Below are 15,957 nucleotides of genomic sequence, written 5' to 3' on the forward strand. Positions count from 1 at the left end.
AAGAAAGCTCCTAACTTAGCTTAAAAACTTCTACGTAGGAGTTTTTAAGTGCCGGAAATAAAAGTAATCACTACATTAACAACATATTCTGCATCTGGAAAAATGCAACTATGCAGCAGAGATGATTTGGTTCTCTCCCAACCTTCTGTAAGCAAAGTGATCAAAAGAACAATTACAGCACTTTCAGAACATTATTGTGTTGCTTTTCATTTTCTTATCAAATACGTTTACTATGACATTAACAGCATGGTAAATAGAAATAAAGAATAGTTATATATACATATATAGTGTGTGTGTGTGTGTGTGTGTGTGTGCGTGCGTGCGTGTGTGTGCGTGCGTGTGTGTGTGTGTGTGTGTGTGTGTGTGTGTTCGGCCTCGACAGCCGGTGTGTGTGTGTGCGTGTGTGTGTGTGGCGTGCGTGCGCGCGATGCGTGCCAGTGTGTGTGTGTGTGTGTGTGTGCGTGTGCGTGCGTGCGTGTGTGTGCGTGTGTGCGTGTGTAGGTGCGTGTGTGTGTGTGTATGGTAAAACAGGAAAAATTACACTTGTAATCACAAACTGACGATTTTGGCCTATAATAGACCCTATACTTAAAAGCGCTCTTTTATCCTTATTCGGCAACCAACCAATCAGTCTTCAAAAGACTGTGTCACACGGGGTCATCCCCGCCTCCTCACTAAGATAAAAGTTTTTGTCTTTTCGTTGCTCAGAGTTGCTCTCAGATTGGTCCTGAACGCTTTTAAGCTAAGACTCCTAAATTTTTAAGCTAAATTAGGAGCTTTCTTGGAGGATTCTTAGAAGTTTTAACATCTTAAGCACAAGCACAAAACATCTTAAGGCTAAAAGTAGCTCTTGCCGATTTAGGAGAAACTCTTAAAAATAATGGTGTGTCAGTACTAATTTTAGGACTCCAAAATTTTTGTGCTAAGAGTATTTCACAAAGCATTAATTAGTAACTTTAGTATAAGTTACTAAGTATATTTTATAATCCTTATTTGAATATGGCAACAATTATATTTAAATATATATATATATTTTAAGATCTTAATTTAAATATGTCAGCATGATACCTCATTATATTTCTATGCATAAATGACTGACAGAGACCCATCCTCTATCAGCCAATCACTGTGGTCATAGTCAGTATAAGCTTGCTGATATCATCCATAGCCACAAGGTCAACCCTGCCCTTTCTCTTAGCTTAAGATTTCTTTCTGCTCCTTAAATCTTAAATACAAGACTTTGCTCAGATTTTGCCCAGATTTTCAGTCTGGACTTGTTGCAGAAAGTCTGTGCCAGTCTGCAGATTTTATCCGTTAGTGTGTTTCTATCTGAAACTTTCAAAAAGTCTGCTAGTGTATGATGTCTAGTTTAAAATCTGTTCAGATTTTAAAAGTCTTGTAGTGTATTCCAGCCATTAGTAAAAGTTGCTCTCAGCAGCGTTGTGAATATGTTTTAAGAAGAAACTCTTCACTAAAAACTTTTATAGCTGGTTAGGAGAGCTCTTAGTGGTAAGATAAAATGTACTGGCCCTGTGGTAAAAATGCTTTGGGATTGTTTCATCTCCTTTTCAGGGATTCTTCCGAGTGTGAAATTCAACAGTATCAACAATTAGCAACATTATTAGAAGTGCATATCTGCAGTTACTACAGGCTGTGTGAATTCTATGCTAATTTTGATTATGTTGTTTGCTCTCCTTCCAAATCACTGTATGTCCAAATTCGCTGTTTTTCAGGAAATGGAAAAAACACTGCACTTTTGAAATGATTACATACTGTGTTGTCAAAGTAGACAAGCACTTTTTAATACTGTTTAGTGCTTATATTTTGCAAAAGTCCGGTGACAAACATAAAGTGTCACTAATAATAATGATTTATGGCAAAAACTAAAAATCACGAAAAACAGAGATGGTTTCAGGCAGACACCAGCGATGTGTGTTGTGTATTCTGTCTCTTTAGAAAGACATGTCAGCCACAGACAGTCTAAATGAATGTAAGAATAACAACAGATCCATTGTAGAAAAATCAACGACACACTTGCAGTCATGTAGAAATACATCAATCACAAAAGCAAGATAATTCAACCTTCCCTGATAAAAAAACATCCTGTTAATTTCCGGCACTTAAAAGGGAATGAGGTATTTATAGCTACAAATAACTGCTCTAAATATTTCTTATCTAATGCCAATTCATTTGAAAGCCTTGAATGAATGGCTCACAGAAATAGGTTTGTATCTGAATGGGTTTTTTTGCACATCTTAAATGAAACAAAAATATTTTGTATTTACCTTTTCAATTTATGGAGGATATGTGACATTTAATGCTTGTTACATTTGTTTCAAATAAGACAAAAAGGCAAGCCAAATAACAAAGCTCCCAAAGGGAAACTTCATTTTACTCTGTTACAACCCATAAAATGACACAACGCCTCAAAAAGCAGAGTAAGTTCTCAGAAACTGTGCCTGGCAATAAGATTTGAATGGGACACATTGTCAGAGTAGTTTAAGTCATAGGTCTAACTGAAAGATTCTGTAATATTCCTGAAATAGGGAGTTATGGAAATATGTTATAACATGAAATATAACAGACACGAAACATATTGGCAATATAAGAACAAAAATTAAAGCTTTGGCTTGATCTACATAACGTTAAGACAAATAGTACAGAACACATTAGCACAGGGCTGATCTTCAACTTGGACATGACAGCTATAGAGGTAAAGAGATCAGAGGACATTCAGAGACTATTATCCAAAGAAAAGAAATGCCTGTTCATACCCATCTATCATCATTTTTTCCTTTGTTTCCTGACAGCCTCACCTATACTGTTCATTACTCTGGGTGAAAGGTTGTCTAATTATGGACATATCATTTAATTACTGTATTATATAGAATTAAATGCCATTAATCTATGAACATTTTCACTTACAATATGTGGGACAATAATTTTCGTGGCACATGCATGTCAAATGAAAACACCAGAATGGCTTCTGTGTTCCAAATAAGCTGATTGTAGTCTAGAAAAATATGAATTTGCCGTTTGTCATCTCTTGCAATCAAGCATTTGATATTATACATCACAGCATTCGCAGTCTTCACTTGTTTCAACTCTGGATACTTCAACAAAAGCTCTCAGAAGTGAGATGGCACACTCTTTCATATGGTCAAGGTTATAGCGCATCCTCGCAGCAAAAATAAACCAATCTTTGAATGGCGTTGCGTCATTGCTCAACGGTTGCGTTCAACACGCCTCCTCGTCATATAAAAGCGTCTGAACGGCTCCCCTCACACACAGACCTCAGTAAGTTTAGCGCAGTGGCCACTGGCTCACCGGAGATTTTGCGCACAGCCGCCTGTTTTGAGTTGACACGCCGCGTGCAGATGCTTACCAAAACTCTGCGAATTTATTACGATAATTAAACAAACGTTACGTTTTAGTTTAGTGTCCTTAATGAATAACATGGAGGTCAACGGCACACTCCCAGGACGCAACTTCATAGACTTGCGCATCTTAACACAAAATCTTTTATCGTCGGCAAACAGGTCTCAGCAATTCCTGGACAATGAAACGATCCGCGTCGCCGAGGATGATCTGGACGTGAACACAGACATCTACTCTAAAGTTTTGGTCACCGTGATTTATGTGCTGCTTTTCGTTGTCGGGTGTTTAGGGAATTCCATCACCCTGTACACACTTCTCACGAAGAAATCTCTTCAGAATCTCCAGAGCACGGTGCATTATCACCTGGCGAGTCTGGCCATATCTGACCTTCTCATCCTGATCCTCTGCATGCCCATTGAGTTGTACAACTTTATCTGGGTGCATCATCCGTGGGCTTTTGGAGAGGCTGTGTGTAAAGGTTACTACTTTCTGCGGGACGGGTGCTCGTATGCGACGGCGTTCAACATCGCCAGTCTGAGCGTCGAGCGCTTCATGGCCATCTGTCACCCGTTCAAAGCGAAGAGCATCATGTCGAGGAGCCGCACGAAGAAACTGATCAGCGCCATGTGGCTCGCATCTTTTCTCCTGGCCACCCCGATGCTCTTCACTATGGGACAGCGTCTGGTTGAAAACGAATTCATATGCACCACTATCGTGTCCTCGATCACTGCCAAAACCGTTCTGCAGGTGAGTGCGCACAACATCCTTGCGTCGAGCGGTGGATTTTCTTCTATTTCTAGTATTGGAAAATTTGGTAATATCCACATTAGAGTAGGCTAGATCGTTTACCTCTAGAGGTCATTTATACCCCTTTGCTTCTTTTGAAATTACAAATTAAATTCAATGACCTGAATATTCATGAACATTTAAATGATAATCATTGTTTTCAAGCACAGCTGTTTGTTATTTATGCACCATTCGCCATGAAAGTCAAAATACATATTAGTGATTCTAACGCATTTTGTAAATAAAATTACCAACCAATATATACCAATATGGCAATATACTACCATTTCCACATGCTTTGAAGTAAACACTGACTGGCTGAAAATGTACACATAATGCTTTGACTCTTGGAAATTGTGCCCACAGCTGTAAACAGCATGTCTGCCTTTATTCGTGTTGATAACACCAGTGAATCAGATTTAGTTTGGAAGATCTATTTACAAGGGCTCCTAACACTCAGTTTCATAAACTTTCTTTGTACAGTCAATAAAACACAACCCAGCGTGAGACCAGTAAAAATGGACACCTGTGGAGTTCTACTGTGCAAGATAAAAATATGGGCATTTTAAAGGGATAGTTAACCTAAAAGTGAAAATGCTTTCATTGTTTACTCACACTTAAGTTATTCTAGATCCGTATACATTTCTTTGTTCCGTCGAACACAAAAGAAGCTATTTTAAAGAATGTGGGTTCTGGGGAACTATTAACTACCATACTATTTTTTTATCCCACCGTAGTAGTCAATAGTGCCCCAAAACTGTTTGGTTTCTCACATTCTTCAAAATATCTTCTTTTGTGTTTGGTTAGTAAATAATGACAGAATTTTTATTTTTGGGTGAACTATCTCTTTAAGTCCTACAAATAGATGAATGGACTTCATGGGGCAGTGGACACACGAGTCACAACATAAGATGGAGCATTTAACTATATAACTACAAACAACAGTAAATATAAAATGGAGATGCACACGTCAACAGAGATGGAAGAAAAAAGATTAGCTGGGAGATAAAAGAAAGGGATGCAGAGCGAGCTTACAAATGTTATCAGAGACTATCAGTCCAAAGTTTTGAGGAATCCTTCTTAGAATGACAGCAATTCCATACAGGTGGTTTATCGCTCTTCATTCTCTGCAAATTGGTTAGCACTGAAAATCCTAAAATGCTGTCTATAATATACAGAAGGTTTCACAATATGAAATATGGTGTATTATATATTGATATAAAATGTTAGGCCTGAAACTCAATTGCCTTTTTGGCCACACGTGATTTGATTCTAAGCAGAAATGACATACCGTATGACAAACATCTTCTATGGGAACTGTGAACTTAAATAAATATGTTACAATCTGACCCATTGCAAAGTCGTAAATGAGATCTTTATTTATCTCTTTATTTAGTAAACTTTAGAAGACACGTGTAGATTTCTTTTTTTTTTTAATTAGAAACAGACCCCATTAATCTCATATGAGTCTCAGAAGACATCTCAACAATATCTCAATCTGTGCTCTTCTAGAAAACTTTTCCCTGTTGTGATGAAATAACCTTTTAAATTCCAGCCCAGTTTTCTGAGTGCCTCCTTAATAGCTTCCATAATGTCCCTTTACAGTAGTCACACAAACATCTCTCAGTCATAAGATTATATGTTGTTGTGTTCTTCTAATGGTGTTGCTAATGTAATTCTAAATGTGTTTGCTTCTCTGATCTTGGGTTGTACTGTCCATGTCTGAAATTAATATATACTGCACATAAATACACAAATAAAATGAGACGTCAGATATTTATAGCAGCAGGCAGTGGTCTTGCCATGGATAAATGGCTGAGAGCCGACGGTCTGTAACTAAGAAACACTCTAGCAGGTGTCTCCTCAGCTATAAAGTGAGAGAGAAACTGTTGTGTCCAAATCTCCAGCTTCTCCACCCCACCACTTTATTCAAAAGTACATTCTGGATTTGACAGAATAGGGCACCTGAAAGAGACACCTGGATGGAGTTATAAACGGTTCCCTTTCTGTCGGTCTCTCGATGTTGTGTCGAACCGACAGAATGGGGTTTGTCTTGAGAACCTATCATTTTCTGAGTATTTAGAAAAGGCCAATGAAAATTGGCAAATGAAATTTGCATGCCGGGCTCCTCCCCGGATGTCCGGGTATAAGAGGGAAGCCGGCGTGCTCATTCATTCACCTTTTGTTCTTCAGAGCCTACGCATCTGTTGAGCTTCTCTACGATCTTTGTTTTTTTTTTTTCTGCTGGAATCTACGACGTGGACAGCGGACGGTCCCTTCCTGCAGTGACTCTCCCCTGGGCGTCTCGGCAGTTCCGGAGGTGTTCGAGCAAATTTCCTTTTCTAAAAGAGCAAATTTCTCCAGCGTGGCTTGTCCCGCTGTTCTCATGGGTGCAACACACTCATCGAGGAGGGGGACGGACACAATGCCTGCTTCCAGTACGCTGGGGCAGACGTTGTGGATACGTCCTGCCCGCACTGCGGGCGGTGACGATTCAGACGTTGCGTCACAGGTGGCTGTGTTCCCACGGGACTCAGCCACCACCTCGTTTGCTCCCCGTTCCGTGGCGGCAGGACTACGGCCCTGCCCTCCGCTACGGCAAGCAGCAAGGGTGATATGAGGAATACTGTGGTATCTCCACTAATTCCTCCCTACGGTAGGTAGTGGCCTCTGCAGCGTTTTTCCCCCACGGGGGAATAATGCTTACCCAGTGGCCCGTACGGTGCCGGGCGGCTTCTCGCCATTTAGAGAACTAGGCCTCCACCCGTGACGGCCGGTGACAGGGGCTTCCCAACTTTGTGTAAAGCTCTGGGACCCCCTTCCACTCCACTGGAGGGTCATAATTTCGCGTTATCGTGTTCGTCTGACTCGCCCAGGCCAGTCAACGTCGCTCCGCAGAGATTGTGACGCGGCTCAGTGCTGTGGCGTTTTCCATAGGAACCCCATTCTGTCGGTTCGACACAACGTCGAGAGACTGACAGAAAGGGAACGTCTTGGTTACGGATGTAACCTCGGTTCCCTGATGGAGGGAACGAGATGTTGTGTCCCTCATGCCACAATACTGGCCCCCCACCCCAGCGGTCGGGGGAGGATGCTTTAGGCTCCTCAGACCAAAGGTGAATGAATGAGCACGCCGGCTTCCCTCTTATACCCGGACATCCGGGGAGGAGCCCGGTATGCAAATTTCATTCGCCAATTTTCATTGGCCTTTTCTAAATACTCAGAAGATGATAACCAAGACGATTTCACTGCAAGACATTTGTATTACAGCTTTGCCAACACAGGCTTTAACTATTGGAACCTAAACAGGGCTCGAAATGGACTTTTTTACTTGGTTGCACGGGTACTTCCAACTTAAAAGAGTATAGAAGCACCAGAAAAATTTAGGAGCACCCACACAAAAATAAAGAATACCATGGTCTGTCTGAAAGCCAAAGGCGTCCGTCTGCGTATTTACATAGAAAAACGATGGTAAAGTAGCAAAGCGAAATAGAAAAACGCGTTCTCTGTGAACGGCAGGGCCAGTGTTACTGTAGCTCTCAGCACATGCACATACTGTGCATATAGCGCATATAGCGAATGCTGTGTACAGTACAGTAATGAAAACAGGTCGCACCACAACAAAATGTGCAATTCGAGCCCTACTAAAATAGAGAATTTCCAAATCCCCTTTATTTAAAAATGGTATTTACAAAATTCAAATTATTTTATTTGATTTCATTTAAATAAAAATACTGTGCCAGTACAGTTTTTACCATGGTATTGAACAAGTATCAAATTTAGGCTACATACTGTACCATGTACTTTTTGTCCAATGGTATTGTTTTTAGTTCGGTGTATATTCGACATCACAAAGTGTTCCTAAACTACACACTCATTATTTTGGTGATTTGTGGGATTGAATGAGTGCACGTGATAATGTTCACTATAAATTCAGACACCAATTTCACCCTCAAATAGTGCACTATATAAGGGTAAAGAGGCTATTTTGGACACAGCCTTGGTGTCGGTAATACTGTATTTGTGTGGTTTTTGTTTAAAAGTTACTCATCAATTTTTGGTATTGTACATATTATTACATCTGACTAAGTTACTTTATTGAAGGATGGAGCTATAATTAAAGGAACACTCAAGTTGTTCCAAACTTGTATACATTTCTTTGTTTGGTTGAACACAAAGAAAGATATTTGGATGAATTTTAGCAACTGAGACTTCTGGGACATCATTGACTACCATAGTAGAAAAGAATTGTATAATTTTCATTAAATGGGTTGTGCACAGCCTCCCTATTAGATCTGTCAGTGATACAGTATAAATGTATTGTCCATTACTTGCAATGGTTAGCCAGATAAACACAGCCAAAGGGTTTGTATGAGAGGAGTGAACACATAAAGTACCCTACACAATCTGGAAAACAGATCTATTTCATTACAGAGACAGCGCTTTGACCATGGACATACATAGACCATGCAGTGAGCACTTTCGTCCATTGCTGTGATGTTAAAGGGATACTTCACCCGTATAAATGACTTTGTTCTGATGAACACAGAGAAAGATATTTGGAAGAATGTCAGCGATTTTCACTTCTGGGACATCAGTGACTACCATTGTCATGATTCTGTCCTTCTTGTCATGAGTTTTCTAGTTCGGTGGATAGAGTCGTGACAGTACCATGCCTTTTGTGCTGGTTGGGTTATGTGTGGGGACACGTGGCCTTTGTTATGACATTGCGCCTCGTGTCCTCCTGTCGCGTCTCTTAGCCCCGCCCCTTGTTTCCCGTTAATCTCGCCCTTAGTGTTGATTCAAGTCACCTGCCCTATGTAATTATCCTTTGTTAGTTTTCCCTACTTAAGACCCTCTTGTTTTTTGTCCCGTTCTGGTTCGTTTTGTTTGACTGTTTCCCTATTACCTTGTCGGTCCTGATTCCTGCCCTCCTCCTGGAAAGTATTATCTTGTTTATTTCTAGTCTTTGTTATTGTTATACCCCTTGCGGGAAGTGTTTGGTTTTGTTGTTTGATAATTCCTTTGGTTCCTTGTTTATGTTCCTGTTTACCCCCTCGTGGGTTATTTGTTTTGTTTTATAAATAAAGCATTTTGAGTTAACCCTTTACTGCTTGCGTCTGGGTTCTGTCTGCTAATCCTGACAACCACAGTGGGAAGAATAAAATGGTAGTCAAAGGTTCCCCCAGAACTGTTTGTTTTCCTAAATTCTTCAAAATATCATCGTCAATTCAACAGAACAAAAAACACAATATATTTTTGTTCTACTATGGTAGTGAATGATGTCCCAGAAGTGAAAATTGCTAACATTCTTCCAAATATCTTTCTCTATGTTCATTAGAACAAAGAAATTGATACAGGTTTGAAAAAACCTGAGGGTGAGTAAATGATGACAGAGTTTTCATTTTTGGGTGAACTGTTCCTTTTAAGTGTTAGGAATTCTATGCAGGAGTTAAATGGCACCAGAAACCAATGGGTCGTCTATATATTTATGATGTCTATGGGTTTTGACTAGCGAATACATTCAAGTTAATTAACTGTACTGAAAATAGAGATAACCCACGCTTCCTATAAATCTTCTTACATTTGAAGAATTGCAGTCTTCACAGATGTATTTGTCTATACAGGCAACGTTTGTCTGTGACTTGTGTTTTCTATTTAAAATTGACTGTACTAGATGACATTGAGTGACAGGATTGCTTTACTTTTTTCCGACACTCTGTCCAAAGTGCAATTTTCACAGTCAGAGTGCTTCAAAGGAATCACTGGTTCACAGGTGCTTCAGATACCCAGAAGACATCAGGATAGCAGATATTGACAGCCCTACTGAGAAATGTCTGAAAGAAGAGAACCCTCAGTCAAGAGATCTGAGAGGAGAAGAAAGAGGCGAACCTTCACTATGTACATAAAAACATACAGTATGTCTCTTCTAGAATTTAGCCAATAGATACAGTGAAAATGTATGTTAAATAATATGTCATTTGACTCTTTAAAGGTGATGTGTGCAATTTTGTTTCATGTTAAAACACTCTTCTAAGCATCCATTCTAACCTGTTCTCATAGGAAATACGTACCTATGTACACTTTTTCCAGCGCCACAAAATATGTACCATGAGGTACGTACTGCAACCCGGTATCACAATTTCCAACAACAGTAACGTTAACAAGACCATGTTTTAAATTGGGATGTAATGATTTTGAATTAAAACAGACATCGTATTTTGTGTACGTTTATTACTTAGTGCGCACAATTTAGTCGTATTTGAGCATTTGTAGGCGTGTTTTGCTGCATCCCCTCACAAAAATAAAGTTTTTATATACTTACGTTAGGGAATGTACAAAATATCTTCATGGAACAAGATCTTTACCTAATATCCTAATGATTTTGGCATAAAAGAAAAATCGATAATTTTGCCCCATACAATATTGTTGGCTATTTATATTGACATATACCCGTGCATCTTATGACTGGTTTTGTGGTCCAGGGTCACAATAACATATCAGTTCTGTTTAGCTCATTACACTTCGCATTTTAACATTTTAATAACTAGAATGTCTGTTAATTATCTTGGTTTGTGCTTAAAAACTAAGCGTCACATCATGTGGTTAGCCAGACTGTTGAATGATGTTTGTCAGATTAACTAAATGCATAAGAGCAGTACGGAAAACTATAGAAGTATACATAGAGTATGTTTTACTGACCATTGGAAGGTCTTTAATCTAATCTCAGTTCAAGCACCATTAAATGCATCATTATGGGCTGCTATTAGAAATTAACAGATGTGAATGAATATCGGTAGGTTCCAGCCACACACCACAGCCCAGAATCCAGCATAATTTCCTCATTAGAGCTTTAAAGAATCATTAATTGATCAAATCAAACAGTGCAAGACTTGAACAAATGTATAAATATATTTATAAAAAATTTATATGTCTAATATAAAGCAATGAAATGACACCAAACTGTTACAGTCGTACAGATGTTTAAGATCATGTACTGCTGTGTCTTAATTAATCTGTTTATCATCCATTTTATAAGGCTCAATTTCTCGCTCTCTCTTTCTCTCTCTTTCCATCTGTCTATTTTTTATGGTGTACTTTTTTCCCCAAGGTAGGCCCAGCAGCTGTATTGAGTGAAGTGGTGTATCTCAGAGGTGCACTCGTGTCAAAAATAAAAATGAACAGCATCTCATGTGTTATTAAATCAAAACGCATTTGGTACAGAGTTCAAAGTGCTGTGCTTAAAGAAACCTTCATTATGAGTTCTGCTCAGGTGGTCTTACAATTAAACAACAGAATTAGCATCTAAAAGACGAGAGAGAGAGAAAATAACATGGGGTTTAATTAGTTTTTGGTTTAGAAACAAACCCTTTCTGACACTGGCAATGTTGTGTTAAACAACATAATACAGACCTCCAGTCAAAGGTGCTTTCAGATCTGTTTTCCAGGATGTGATAAATGTTTCAACATACAGAAACGTAAATAGGTTTGTTCAAATACAGCGTATAGGATCGCCCAAATATAAAATGTCTGACATACATCCACAATCTTCCTGTAATGCCGTTTCATCGTCTAGACTCACAACTCTGTTCAACATCTTCATTCAAGGTGAGGATAATCCACGCTGGACTATAAGACCCAGAGAACAGGATCCTCGACAAGCAGACACTTGAACGGAATTTGATTTGCCGCATGATTTGTTTGGTTATTCGAGTGTGCGTGCGCTCTGCTGTCGTAGTGAACGTACCTGCCGGAAAAGCTTTGATGGAGAAATGATACAGGAATGTCATTTTTCAGGACAATGTCAGCCACTGGCTCTAATAATATGCAGAGCGGATAGACATCACAAATCAATAAGGGGGATTTTTTATAAAAAATATCATTAATAAGTAGATTTAATTCGTTTTTTGTGCATAGGGATGAGTTTGGCTCAGGTGGCTGGACCAATTCTTTTAAATGGCCTCCATGGTTCCCATGGAGAGGGTGTCTTTGTAGGTAGTGTGTGGTATTGAAAGGCATAACATTCCATCAGCGCTACATTTAAAATCGAAGAGCGAGACACTGAACTTCATGTCCTTGCTGGATTGGTAGAAGTATGCCCATTGAAACATAAAGGTCCACAATATGTCTAGCACACTGTAGCTGTACATATACATTCTATTTATCATCGCAGTACCTCTAAAAACCCTGGATTTCCAAATGCACTGTTTTTTAGGAAATGGACTAGCTTTTAAAAGACTGAATACTGTGCACGTTTTAATGCTTTTTATTGGTTAGATATTTGCTAAATTTATGGCTAAATATTAAGATCCTGAAATATGGAGATACATGGTTTCAGAAGGACAACAGCGATATGAAAGATTATACATTTTTGTGCCTGTGTTCTTGCCATGTTTTGTTGACACTATGAAATTGATTATGGCTAGTCAAGTAAAGTTTGCCTCTCAACAAAAGAATCCCTAAAGAAATCATTTGTTTGCCAATACACTCAGTAAGATAATGAAAATCATATCTTCATTTGAATTGTGTTTGCGTCTTCATCTACACACTCAGAGGACTTTTATAAATCCCTTTAAGAAAAGTCTCCCCACTAGCATGCCATATTTGCAATGCCTCAAGCTATGAGACTAACCTAGGGGATGATACCTTGTAAATCACTTTCTATCAAATAAAATAACAATTTTACAACCAACCAACAAACCTGCACTGTAAAAAATCATGTTAAAAAACAGAAATTTTCGGGCACCTGGGCGCCAGAAATATACATTAAAATGAACAGTTTTTTTCTAGTAAATTTGCAGTCTTTGTTGTAATTTGATGTTTTTTGACCGTATTTCAAAAATTACGAGAAAAATCTTTAAATAAAACAGTAACATTTAGTAAAATTACAGTTTTTTACAGTGTAACATTAACTGTACCGTACATTGCGTTTTCTAGGTTATTCCCGCTACTTTGCATGCACAAAGGGTGGAAAGCACCTCACAACATTCAGTACAGAGCCCTTGCCCCAGAGAATGAATAATATTTTATTGAGTAAAGATTTGTTTATTCAAAAGTTCTATCAGTATTTATAATGTTTATTGATTTGGCACATGCGTTTATGGTTTGAGTCATCCTGAAGATGTTTATTTGCAGTAATAGGCCTATTGTACATGACTACTTACCAATTAAAGAGTAAGAATTACAATGTCCTTAAAAAATGACATTTCATACAGTGTGTAATATTGCTGTGTGTGAATGTAAGCAGTCTGCAACTAACAAATAACAAAGTTATTGGCTTGGGAAAAAAGGAGTTGACTCTGAATCACGTCAACGATTTCGTTCTAATTTCAGTTCTGTGTCAGATTTGCATCACTTTGTGTTGTTCCCACCTACGTTCCGTTTGCGACACTGCGACGCGGTAGACCATCATCAGACTAGACCATCTGACCAATCAGATCTGAGGAGGGGATTAGACAGATGAATCGCCAAACGAATCACTTGAGAGTCAGTCAAGAAGTAAGGTAATAATAACTGCCTATTATTAGAAAATGAAAGTGTTTTTACACCTTGTATGTACATAAACTTGTTGTTGGACACTCCATAAACAAAAGTAGGACCTTAAAAATCACAAAATATTTACTTTTTAAGTAAACAAATGAACATGAAATATTGATTTGAGTTATGATGTGAGGAAAAACTGAGCACTAAAGAAACACAGAAGTTGTGCCATTTAAGTGCTACATTTAAAATCGAAGAGCGAGACACTGAACTTCATGTCCTTGCTGGATTGGTAGAAGTATGCCCATTGAAACATAAAGGTCCACAATATATGTCCCAGCACACTGTAGCTGTACATATACATTCTGGATGTCCAAATGCACTGTTTTTTAGGAAATGGACTAGCTTTTAAATGACTGAATACTGGGTTGTCAAAGTTGACAAGCACTTTTTAATGCTTTTTATTGGTTAGATATTTGCAAAATTTATGGCTAAATACAAGGTTTCAGAAGGACAACACCTTAAAAATCACAAAGTATTTACTCTTTAAGTAAACAAATGGACCTGAAATATTGATTTGAGTTATTATGTGAGGAAAAACTGAGCACTAAGGAAACACAGAAGTTGTGCCATTTAACAAACCGACTGTCAGTTTGCTTCAAACAATGTTAAAGGGGTCATATGGCACGAATACATGTTTTTCTGTGTCTTTGGTGTGTTATAAGTTGCCCATGCATGTATTAGACATGCAAAATTGCAAAAATGAAAGTGCTGGAACAAAAGATGCATTCTATCTAAAAGCGAATGCTCATCCAGACCTGCCTGAAACGCCTCGTGTAACCACACCCCCACAAATCCACGTCAGTTCATGGTATGATTTGACTAAGACCGCCCAAATGTGTATGCAAGTCAGTACTGTCAGTACAATTGCTTTGGAACATGATGTTCCAAATATGGTAAGAGGTGTTACATTTCCATCACACGCTTGCAGTATTTGACCAATCACCTCGCACTGGTTAACTGGCCAATCATAGCACACAGAGGCGTATTAAGACCTCATGGTGCCCCTGGGCAACAGCCCCAGAGGTGCCCCCCCATCAACCCACACGCAAGAATCCACTCATTAAAAGATTTATTATTGAACAATGGGCAAAACCATTTGAATAGGCTAATGAATCAGTTCAAATGATTTGTTCAGTTCGCAGCACGATCTGAATCATCTGAAGCAGGATTACTCACTCCTCGTAGCGCGAAACTTAAGAACACGCAGAACACAAAGAGCGTTGGATGAAGTGGATATTAATCTATATCTATACAATCAAAACTGCAAATGTGTCATATTGTTTGCCAGCAATGATAAATGCCCGCAATATGCGCGCTCCCGCGCGACCTGTTCGTCAGACACAGCAACATGCGCGTTACCTGTCAGCAGAGGCGTATTAAAACCTCATGCTGCCCCTGGGCAACAGCCCCAGAGGTGCCCCCCCATCAACCCACACGCAAGAATCCACTCATTAAAAGATTTATATATTAAAAGATTTTATAAGAATGAAACTCAGCAATTTACAATATACTATTTTACAAGAATTATACATTAACATGACACTTTTGTAGAATATAACACAAAAACAACTCTTTTCCATTAAGTATTTTTAACAATTAGACCTACTGTAGTTAAGGGGCACCTGCTTTCTGTTGTAATGTTACATTTCAGGTTTTGATGTAGTTTAAAGAAATCACTAAAACATTTTTAACAGGTGTAAATGTTGTGCGTGCCACAAAATGGGGGTACAGGGACACACACACACACACACACACACACACTATAGTTTGCATGTATGTATTCACATTAGGGGGACAATGGAACAATGTACAGATTTTCAGGACATTGGGACTTTAATTCACCAAAGTGGCATTCACCAGATTACAATGTATAGCAAGGTTATTCATAAAAATAACATGAAACGTTATTGTTACTATTTTAACTGCTATACAGCTATTCAAACGCTCTATTTAAGCACAGTATGTGTATATTCTTCTTACTAAACGATCACATAAGTACTAAGATATAAGTGTACTCCACTAAAAAGGACACATATGAATTGATTGCTATAGTGATGACACCGTTCTTCACTTTCACTTTAAAACCCAGGTTTGGAACTTAAATAGTGGCCTTACCTCCACGTACTATTAGCATACATTATCGGCACTATAACATCTTACTTCTGACGCATGCCATGTATATATACCTTTATTAATCAGTGCTAATCTCCGCATTTTTAGTCTCCGCTACAACAATGCGCTCTGAATCGT

General features: G+C 38.7%; 1 protein-coding gene across 2 annotated transcripts in view; it reads left to right on the forward strand.

Annotated features, from left to right (window-relative positions):
* The first annotated feature begins 3,313 nt into the window (after nucleotides 1-3,313).
* ntsr1 (neurotensin receptor 1 (high affinity)) overlaps nucleotides 3,314-15,957 on the forward strand; it is a 61,604-nt gene continuing 48,960 nt past the window's right edge. For both annotated transcript variants that reach the window (XM_057319143.1, XM_057319142.1), the window contains exon 1: nucleotides 3,314-4,125. In XM_057319143.1, the coding sequence (XP_057175126.1) occupies nucleotides 3,448-4,125 (678 nt within the window). In that variant the 5' untranslated portion in view covers nucleotides 3,314-3,447. The remainder of the gene's footprint in view (nucleotides 4,126-15,957) is intronic.

Source organism: Triplophysa rosa, linkage group LG21 (genome assembly GCF_024868665.1).
Source record: "Triplophysa rosa linkage group LG21, Trosa_1v2, whole genome shotgun sequence".
In the NCBI taxonomy this organism is placed as follows: Eukaryota; Metazoa; Chordata; class Actinopteri; order Cypriniformes; family Nemacheilidae; genus Triplophysa; species Triplophysa rosa.